Raw genomic sequence first — 12,017 nt, forward strand, 5'->3', positions numbered from 1 at the left:
AAGAGAGATCTGGAAAAAGATCAAGGTGTCAAAAAATTTAAAAAGAGAAATAACTGTAGCAAATAAACTGGAGTGATATGGATGATTTGGAACAAACAATGGCTTGCAATCATAAAAAGATATTATTAATTTAGAAAGTTGTTTTAGTGGAAAAGATGAACCAAATGATGAGAAAAACAGCTACATTAGCTTAACTAGAATCGTTATATTTTTAAATTAGCAACACCGTCAGGGTTGTTAATTTAAAAATATAACATTGGGTCAGTTAAATAATTAGTTAAATGTTCAGTGAATTTTTTTTAAAGATTAAGGTAATTTTTGTATGCAGGTGGTTAATATAACAATATTTCAATAAAATTTATAAAAATTTAAAAAAATTTTTCATAAGAATTTATTTAAATAATTACACATCATCACTCAATTTTTTATTTGTGATCGATACTTTGTTATTTGTTTATACTAATCAGTGTTATATTAAAGTTTTGAATAACCTTAGTACAATATCCTATTGCTTTTACAGAATAATGAAAAAGAGTCACCACCCAAGTGTTTGTTCAAAGTCTTGATTTGTTATGGTGTCCATTAGATTTCCTTGATTCAATTTTTTATTAAAAACCTGTTTAGTATCTTAATCGCTATTTTGTTAATGACATTTTTTTCCATATAAAAAAGAGATTTCTCTTAAGTAATTTTTTTTCCATATCAAACAGAGATTGCTCTTAAGTATGGTTTGTTTTTTCTATATTAAACAGAGATTGCTCTTAAGTATGGTTTCTTTTTCTCATATCAAACAGAGATTGCTCATAAGTATGATTTTTTTTCCATATCAAACAGAGATTGCTTTTAAACAATCAATCTAAAAAAAAGTAAAAATTTTTCTTAAAATGTTTAAACTTGAATGAGGAGTAGAAACCAACAGAGCCAAAGGAAATAAATTTTAATATGAAAAATTATATTTCATAATATAAATATAACTAATAATATAAGGGGATTTCCATTTCTGAGCGTGATTTTTTATTTTTATTTGTTTTAGCAATTAAAAGCTGGGACTTAAAGCAATATGCATACTATTATGATTTTCTTTAAAAACATATATAACAAAAATATTTTTATCATATTTTAGGCTACCTGAATAAATTAAATATATATATTTTGATCATTTTATTTTTTTTGCGTAATAATATCGCTACAGTTTGAAAATAAACAACAATTTTCAAAATGCTATACTTTAGCTAGAAATAATTGATAAATGCCATTTCTCATTGAAAATATATTAAATATGAGTCGTAGAAGTATAATATTTCACTTAAAATACTCACAAGCAATTTTTTTTTATAAAATATCTACACTTCAGGCCAAAAGTTTCCAGACACTTGGATTTTGTTTAATTTTTTATTTAAAACTCCCATAATTATTTCAAAAAAATTCAAATAACATATTTATTTTATAAAAGATACATATAGTTACTAATTAAGAAAAAATGAAATAAAAAAAATACTAACAACACTATTATTATTAAACTGTCTTTTCGTCAAAAAATAACCCATGAGTTTTTATCACTTTTTTTGCAATCCGTGGCATCCTATTTATTAATTTATTTATTATTTTGAGTGTGATTGATAACCAGGATTCTTCTAATATCTGCCACAGGTGCTCTTTGGATGTTGGGCATTTTATGTCTGACCTTTCTATCCAATTCTTCCCACAGTAACTCTATTGGGTTCAAATCTGGTAATTGGGCCGACCAGGTCATGTTTTTGAGAACACCATTATCCTCTTGTTCCTTTATATAGTTCTTACATAATTTTGAGGTGTGTTTAGGGTCATTGTCCTGGATAAAAACAAAACTACGACCAAGAGTTCGTAAGGCAGAAGGTTTAGCATTGTTTTCTAGAATTGTTTTATATTATTCTTTTTTCATAATACCCTCAATTTTAATTAAGTCACCTACACCAACTGACCCACCACCATGCTTGATTGTTGGCACTAAACACTCTGGGATCATTTTTTTCTTTTGTTGTTCTTCTGATGTATATTCTACGTCTTTGCCCTAACAGTTCAAATTTGGACTTGTCGGTCCATAGTACTTTTACCCGGTCTTTTTCTGTCCAATTTTGGTGGTCTATATATATATAAAAATCGGTCGCCTAATATAGTACCAGGATGAGCTGGGTAGTTATCTATGATTAGTGCAACTTTTCTACCCTCAGCATTAAACTTTGCGTCAAGTCTCCTTACATATCGGTAAAGATTTTAGAGTCCATCCAGGAATTATTTTGGGACTTGTACTGACAAGGTAGGCTTTTGACACCTTTGAAACATCGTGGTTTTTCTGCTTTTCCGATTATAAACATAGGCAGCTTTTCACCAACCCTATTTCCTGCTGCTAAGCCTGTTAAACTAACTTTGCTTAATTTTCTTCCTGCACATAGTTCAACTTTTAGATGAACTATGTGCAGGAAGAAAGTTTTAGTTTTTGTCGGTGACTGTTGATATAATAAACCAAACTGGTCAGCGTTGTAAATATCTCTCAATTTATACCTTGAGAGGATAGTGGGAAAATGGGTTTGCTCCCAACTTGAAGTCTTTTCCGCTGTACATGACCTTTCCTTGCCAGAAATAGTTCGAAAAACAACATTATGTCTATTTTTCCACCGATCAAGTCACCCTTCTGAAGCCTTAAAATCCGCAATGTTGAGCTCTTTTGCAAAACCTAAACCTTTTTCTCTAATGATGTGTCCACCAATCGGTACATTTCGTTTACGTGCGCTCATAAAACATTTATATGCAGCTTTATCAACGGAATCACGTTTTCCCAAACTTAACGTTTGTTTCTTTGCTCCAAATTAACCTGACTCATACTTGCTAATTATGTTTTTTTATGCGTAATCCAGTAAGTGTTTTGAGGAACACTGAACTTTTTTGCAACATTTTTTTTAGTTAGTCCTTTTTCTAAATCTTTAAAAGCAAGATATTTTTCTTTGATTGTCAGAACTGTTTTCTTTTGTTTAGATCCCATGTTGAAACTTCTACCGCACTACTTTACAATGTCTTCAATTTTTTAATTATATTTTAATAACATTATTTAGTTTATAATATTTTGATAATGTTTAGTAACGTTACGTTTTGAAATGCAATGGAATGGTATCTTCAAACAAAGAAAAACTTTGAATAACTGACAGGGTTTTTGCCGAGAGGAGTAAAAAATTGTTTCGAAAAACCGAAATTTAGAATGACTGCGTGTTCGAATAACTGATGGGTATTTGCATGGGTTTGTTAAGGAAAATTTGTGGGGAATTAAAATTTCTTTGAATAAGCGAGAAATTCGAATAAGTGCCAGTTCCAATAACCGAGAGTTTACTATATATATATATATATATATATATATATATATATATATATATATATATATATATATATATATACATATGTATATATATATATATATATATATATATATATATATATATATATATATATATATATATATATATATATATATATACAACTCTCGGAATTAGGAAAGTTGAGGTTGGCAATAATTTGCCGACCTCAATCTTTTAGAGGTCGGCATTAGGTCGGCAAAAATTATTTGATACAAAGGTCTTACCATAACACACAGAAACGAGTTCGGCAATTTTTTGCCGACCTCAAACACGTTCAGGTCGGCAGTTAGGTCGCCATTGCTGAATGCCGACCCCAATTCCGAGGGTTGTATATAAATGTGTGTATATATATATATATATATATATATATATATATATATATATATATATATATATATATATATATATATAAATATATACATATATATATATATACATATATATATATATATATATATATATACATATATATATATATATATATATATATATATATATATATATATATATATATATATATATATATATATATATATATATATATATATTAGTGGTGTACCAATAGCACTTTTCTTGCAGATGCTGATACCATTGCCAATGGATGGAAAAAGGCCGATACCGATGAATTAGCTTATTATTAAAATTTTGAAAATATAAAACCATACAACTTTAAATCATGTAATCTTTTTCATGGAATATACATACACACACATATATATATATATATATATATATATATATACATTATATATATATATATACATTATATATATATATATATATATACATTTTATATATATATATATATATATATATATATATATACATTATATATATATATATATATATATATATATATATATATATATATATATATATATATATATATATATACATTATATATATATATATATATATATATATATATATATATATATATATATATATATATATATATATATATATATATATATATATATATATATATACATTATATATATATACACATTATATATATATATATATATATATAGAACACTTAGATGTTGTCCGAAAGATTTTTCCATATTTTGTTGAAAAAAAGTAAAAATTAAAATGCAAGACCGGAATTTTTTTTTTTTTAATGATAGACTGCCTGCCCCAACCAAACCCTCAGTCGATGTAGCAGCACTCCCATGCGAGTCAGGCTATTTGTCAGTCGATGTAGCAGCACTCCCTTGCGAGTCAGGCTATAAGATAGTCGATGTAGCAACACTCCGCGCATGATTTACAGTACAAAAAATAAAAATAAAAACATTTTATTAAAAAAAATAAAAATAAAAACATTGTTTATATTGTTAAAAACATTCAGTTTTTTTTAAAAATATTCTGGTCAATTAAGTTTGCGTTTTTGTGGTTTTTTTATGTAACAATTAATTTGTAATTAAGTTAATGGTTTTGACTTTCGTCCAACACGAAATTGTTGGACGAAAGTCAAAAGTAATTAAAAGTGACGTATGTGTTAGCGTAAGAATCACTTTTTTCCTTCCGCTCTTCCCAAAGACAACAAACTATAGATCTATATATACACATTATATATATATATATATATATATATATATATATATATATATATATATATATATATTTATATATATATATATATATATATATATATATATATTTATATATATATATATATATATATATATATATATATATATATATATATATATATATATATATATATTTATATATATATATTTAAAGTTTCTCTACAGCATAAAATAAGTATATATTCTAATAAATGAGATAAATTTTTTTAATTTTTGTTAAAATCATTTATTTCATAAATGCATGTTTGGACTATATCATAGCCATCATCAGTTAAAATATATAGTCAAAGTTGTTTTATAAAAAAATCAAATTAAAAAACAAATGATAAGTAACAAAACATAAATGTAAAAAAAATAAAAAAGCAGACAACATATGTGTTGTAAACCATAATAAAATAGTAAAACCATAATAATAGTATTGTTGTAAACCATAATTAAAAAGTCTTTCATGTATATTTTGGCTTTTATCAAATATAAGAAAAAGTCAATAGATATTTTTGGGAATACGTCGTTAGGTTGTAGCTACTGGTTTTATTTTGTTAATATCGATTCCAGGAATTAAGGCGTATGTTGAACATTTCATACTTTTTGTTGCTAAACAGAATTTTAGAGGCTCTTTGTTTCCTTTAAAATTAATGGTAATTGAGGAATGACATGTTAACACGTCCATTCCTATAATTACTGGTGCTACCAAGTCGTCCACAACAAGAAATTGTACTTTTAGTTTTTCTCTAGCCAATAATAATGAAACATGGAAGATACCTTTAACTTTTAATGTTGAGTTGTCTGCCAGTGATACCTTTGAGGTAGATTGAGTATCGTATGAAAATTTCCATTGTCGAAGAAGTTTTGATATAATAAAAGTTTTGTCGGACCCAGTATCTAACAGTGCATATGTTAGATTTTCGTTTATGGTGACGTTAATTAGTCTATCAGGTGAGTCAATTGCTGCTATGACCGTAGATATTATTGTGTTATCATCCTTTTCGTTATATTCTTTAACAACTGCTGCTTTGGTATAAGTTTTGTTTTCTTTCTTAGAAAGACAGACAGTTGCCCAGTGGCCCTTTCTATAACAATGTGTACATGTAGAGTTTCGTGCAGGGCATTTGATTTTTGAGTGTGGATCATTACCGCACCAAAAACAGGGAGATTTGGTAAGATTATGACTTGCTGCAAAAGTTGGTAGCGTGGTAGTAGCTATTATGGTTGTTGTCAAAATAAGGGCATCTTTGGTGGCCAATTCCATCGTAAGAGCTGTGTTATAAAGTGACTCTAGATTGTCATCCGTAGCTTCAAGCAGTCGTTGATGAATAGAAGATGAGCGGATACCAGCTATAAAAGCATCACATATTAGTAGGTTACTATGTTGATCTGCTGTTAGAGGTTCTGTTGGACATTTTCTGGAAAATTGTTTTAAGTTACTCATAAAGCTTTCAATCGATTCCCCTTCCTTTTGTTTAAAAGAGCGAAGTTTATGGCGCATCATGATCGCTGTCGATCGTTTTTGATACTTGTTATCAAGAATTTTGATTGCATCGTCGTATGATGTAACATCCTGAATTATCGTAAAATCTCGATGTATTATCTCAACGACTACCTTCTTTCCTAGTATAATATCAGAGGTTAATTCTATACTCTTTGCCCTAAAACTTTCCTAATGTGAAGAAGACTGTTATAATTTAAGTAATAATGCAATATAATATTAATGACGTCACTTCCTGTCTTCTGAATATTACAGTTATTAGTAACGCTATTTATATATAATCTATTATACATACGGTTATTAGTTACGCTATTTATATACGATAGATGTTTGTAGTTCTTGTATAGCCTTTTTCTTATATTTGATAAAATTGTTGTAAACCATAATAAAATAGTAAAACCATAATAATAGTATTGTTGTAAACCATAATTAAAAAGTCTTTCATGTATATTTTGGCTTTTATCAAATATAAGAAAAAGGCTATACAAGAACTACAAACATCTATCGTATATAAATAGCGTAACTAATAACCGTATGTATAATAGATTATATATAAATAGCGTTACTAATAACTGTAATATTCAGAAGACGGGAAGTGATGTCATTAATATTATATTGCATTATTACTTAAATTATAACAATATGTTAAATTCAAATACCAGACAAATCAAAAGGGAAAGAAAAATGTTAACATATAATGTTAGAGTTTTAAAAAAAAACCTAACATTATGTCTTATAGTTTATATTGCTAATACTTAAGTTTACAAAACTAACTAAGTTAATTTCATTATAAACATTATTCTAATAATTTTTTTTTTTTTTTTTTTTTTTTTTAAACATCTGCGCTTCCAACAAGGCTGCAAGCAGCCACTAATTAAAGTTGGAAGTTACTGTAAGAGAAAAGATGAAGATTGTAGAGCAAGATAACAATTGACGGACGATTTAAAAGATTGCAAATTATATGAATCAGGAAAGCAAGATGAAGGAAGCGAATTCCAAAGAGCTGATGTTCGAGGAAAAAAACTAGACGAATAAGCGTTTTTGGAGCACTTAGGAACAGTCACAGAAAAAGGATGACACTTAATTGAATGACGAGTAACACGAGAATGAATTTTAGTAGATGGCACAAGAGACGTTAGCTCTTTCGAGCAGTGCCCATTATAGTATTTGTAGAAAAGAGAAAGAGAAGCAACATTACGACGATGTGATAATGGTTGAAGGTTGGCTGCAAGAGCAGGTCCAACTATGTTTACAATGCGTTTTTCCACCTTGTCTAAAAGAGAAAGGGCATCATTAGAAGATTCGCCCCAGATATGGCAACAGTATTCCATACAAGGCCGGATTTGAGATTTATAGAGGTAGAGAATAGAATCCAGAGTAAGAAAGTGGCGAGCTCGATAAAGAGATGCAACCTTAGCAGATGCTAATTTTGCAACCGATTTGATATATGGTTTCCAAGAAAGATTGGAAGTAAGAGTTAATCCTAGAAGATGAAGAGTAGGTGACTCATCGAGTACATCACCGTTCATAAATATAGGAAGATCTAAATTATTGCGATAACGATTGGCTGAAAAAAATTGAGTTTTATCTGAATTAAAGTTCACCAGCCACTGTGAGCCCCATGCTGTAGCAGAAGTGAGATCCTTTTCAAGCTCAAATGCCCCCTCCAGGCAATCAGAGGGTGTTGGTTTCTTATCACGACAAGAATAAATGGTAGTATCATCAGCAAACAATGCCACCTTAGATGTGAGAATATCTGGAAGATCGTTAATGTAAATTAAAAAGAGTATAGGGCCAAGGATAGAACCTTGAGGAACCCCTGAAGTTACAGAATAAGAAGAAGAGTGTTGTCCATCGAGGACAACTTTTATGCTACGATTGGAAAGGAAAGATTCAATAATCTTAAAGATGTTGCCGGATACACCATAAGAAGAAAGCTTATGGAGAAGACCAGCATGCCAAACTTTATCAAACGCTTTTGAAATGTCAAGAGCGATGGCCTTAACCTCTCCACCTTCATCTAATGCACGATAAAACCTGTCAGTTATTACTGTTAGCAAATCAGCTGTAGAACGAGAAGATCGAAATCCATATTGATGGTCAGAAAGTAAGTTATTAGATTCAAGATGAGAAATTAAGTGTTTGTTAATTAAAGATTCAAAAACCTTGCTTATGATAGGAAGAAGACTTATGGGACGGTAGTTAGACGAATCAGATCGCTCCCCAGAATTTTTGAAGATAGGGATAACAGATGCGGCTTTCCAGCAGGCTGGAAAACAAGACTCTGATAAGCACTTGTTGAATAGTTTTGAGAGTATAGACGACAGCTCTGGAGAACACTTCTGCAAGACAATAACAGGTATGTTGTCTGGGCCACAAGCTGTAGAAGAGTCTAGACAGGAAATCACTTTAGATACAGATGCTGAAGTGATATGAATGTCAAGCAATGAATCAACCTGTTTGTTGGCAATATCAGGTAGAACGCAATTAGTGGAATCAAGAGATGATATTGATGAAAAGTTTTTAGCAAACAGTTCGGCTTTGTCTTTAGGTGAGGTGACAAAGTCTGAACCATACAAGAGAGGTGGAATTATAGATTTGCCCTTATTATTGATATTATTAAAGATTCTCCAGAAGTCACGAGAGCCTAAATTTTGAGATGAGATACGAGATTTCATGACCTGAGAATAGCGGGTTTTGGCGTTAGACAAAACCTTTTTACAGTTGTTTCTAGCAGTAATAAACAGACGTCTGTTTTCTGGAGAATTGTTTTGCTGATAAATATGGAAGTAACGGTTTCGATTGGCAATCGCAGCAGCACAGTGTGAGGAAAACCATGGAGGAGAGTGAGGCTTGACCTGGAATCGTCGAGAGGGAATAAAAGATTAGAAACATAAAAAGCAAAATTAGAAACATAAAAAGCAAAAAAGAAAGGTAAATGAATAAGCCAGTGCTAAGCAAAAGCCCTAGAGGATTCAAGTTTAATGCCATACTTAAATTCAAATTTTTTGAACTAAAGCAAATTGGTCAATTTTGGAGTGGCAAGAATACAAATTATAATATTTGTTAAAAAAAACATTTTTCACATTTAATACTTTTTTTTTATTATAGTCATCATTTTATTATAGTACTATGGTATTATAGTCATCATTTAAATTATTATAATCAAAAAGTAAAAACTATAACATAACTTGAAAACTTAACTCTATCAAAACTTTGACTACATATATAGTACTCGGCACCAATAAGCTATGCAGATCCCACATTTCTGCTTATTAAACTCAAGTGATAACAAAAGACTTTTTATGTGGCCTTAACAATGCAGACCAAAAGCACTTAACATAAATTCACTATCTATGAAAAACATAGCACTGTTAGCACTATGATTATCTTATAAATTGAATCAACCTCTAGAAAAGTTACCACAGAGTTCAGAAAACCTTACTATTACCCATCAAAAAAACGTTGAGGTTTTTTAATACTTATTAGGAAACATCTTATGGAGAAAAATAGATTTAAGCAAATATCATAAAGTTGATTAAATAAAAAATTTAAATACCAACAATAGATCTAGTATTTACTGTTGTTTATTTGTTTATTAAATATCTTCATGATACTTAATATTTTTTTTTTTTTTTTTGCAAGATGAAAATACATAACTTAATAACTTTGATAACCAGATCATACTGTTAGATTATGCTCTTTTTTCAACTAACTCACACCCAGTTCATAATATTGATGTGCAAGAAAGGAACTAGATGTATAAAAATTATTAAAGCATAAAAGGACAGATATAGTAAAAGAATGCCACTTTGTTGAATGAGAAGTCAAACAAAAACGTTTTTTTATGTTAACAAAAGATGATGGCTCATTTAAGCAACAACCTTGTTAGTTTTTGTAGAAAAAAGAAAGAGATGCAACATTGCAATAATGGTATAGTGGCTCAAGCTTGACAAAAAGAGCAAATCTACAACTTCATTTAAAACCACAATATATATTCAATAGTACTCCATATAAAAGTGAATAATTTTTTTAGGGTAGAAAGTTAAATCAAGAGTAAAGCGAACTTGACAAAGAAAAGATCAACCCCAGAAACTACTGAAAATGAAGGAGTGCTGGCCTCGAGCCGACTTTAAAACTGCAGTTAGCATGATCTTATAATCTCAAAAACTTACCTAGATACATTAGATAAAGCAATAATTACTTGCTTTAATACAATAAAGATAATACCAAAACGATTAGATAAGAAAAACTTACCATTTTTAATATTTTGCCAAAATATACTTTCAAAAATTGTCTGATTTATTTTTATAAGATCATAAAAAAAGAGCATTATATAAAATCTTTTATATTGTTTTACACAATGTTTTGAGTACCATTACATAGATCAAAAGTACACTGCTGCTGACATCAGTGATATTTAGATTTTTATTCTAAGGTTTTTTGTTTTATGTCAAAAACCATTGTATGTCTTTAGACTTATACAATGGTTAAACTTTAGACTTGCCTTTTATTAATAACTTTCCATACTAATAAAATGTGTTTAAATCAAATAATTTAAATGAAAACATTTAAAAAAATAATAAATTATTTTAGTTAATTAGATTAAGAACACTTTATTTTATTTTCCAGGTTTCTCTTAACATCAGATAAAGATATTTATCATCAGATAAGAAAAAGTTTCGGTTATATACATACCTAGTTGTCATTAAAAAGAATTTTAAAAAACCTTTTTTTTTACCTTCTTCTTTAGCTCTTTTTCTTGTTCTGCCAGACATCTTTACAAATTTCAGACTAATTTATTATTAAGGAATAAATAACTACACAGATAAGTGACTTATAAAATATAAAACGGCGAAGCGTCAAAACTGTGCCAAAAGGCTACCTTACGAAACCCCTTTTTTAGTAAAAATTTAAGCATCATACAATATGCATTAGTAATATACAATAATAATTTAATATAATATAATACAATAGATTAGTAATAAAAATTGTTAAACATCACTGTTTTTCATAAAGTACACTTTTCATGCTTGCATTTTTGATTTGATTCAATCAGAGTTTAGCAGGGCCGTCCCGAGGGGGGTGTCTAGCCCCCAACGAATTGTATTAGTCGGGAAATTGTACACTGGAGTCGGCAAAATTGGATCTAGTTCGTCAGGTTAGAATTATTTTGTTCTAACTCTGCATTTGTTTAAACTGAGATAAATCCAGTTGAAGTTTTAAACTGTAATGCAGTAGAATTGGCAATATATTTTTCATTAATGAAAACTTTTTTTAATACTTGGCTATATACTAAAAATAATTATTTGTTTTGAAAAAAAAAGTAAGTAGCTCACACTGCTATTATGGCCCGACCCTGTTTGGAGATAAATTCGATAGATACATTTTGCGTTAATATTATTTTGTGCTATCTCCATATTTTAGTAAAAACAATTTAAACGTTTTGCAAAAAGCAAATGAATTACAACAAATTACTTTTAACTTAGGGATTTAAACGCAAATATAGAAACCTAATGCACTTCGTTGGAAAACTTAAATGGATGGGAT

General features: G+C 28.9%; 1 protein-coding gene across 1 annotated transcript in view; it reads right to left on the minus strand.

Moving 5' to 3' along the window:
* The window catches only part of LOC100205425 (poly [ADP-ribose] polymerase 2), a 37,486-nt gene extending 26,115 nt beyond the window's left edge, over positions 1-11,371 (minus strand). Inside the window, exon 1 of the mRNA XM_065818973.1 lies at positions 11,209-11,371. Coding sequence (XP_065675045.1) covers positions 11,209-11,245 — 37 coding nt within the window. The 5' untranslated portion in view covers positions 11,246-11,371. The remainder of the gene's footprint in view (positions 1-11,208) is intronic.
* Positions 11,372-12,017: the final 646 nt, after the last annotated feature.

The sequence above is a fragment of the Hydra vulgaris genome, chromosome 15 (genome assembly GCF_038396675.1).
Source record: "Hydra vulgaris chromosome 15, alternate assembly HydraT2T_AEP".
NCBI lineage: Eukaryota > Metazoa > Cnidaria > Hydrozoa > Anthoathecata > Hydridae > Hydra > Hydra vulgaris.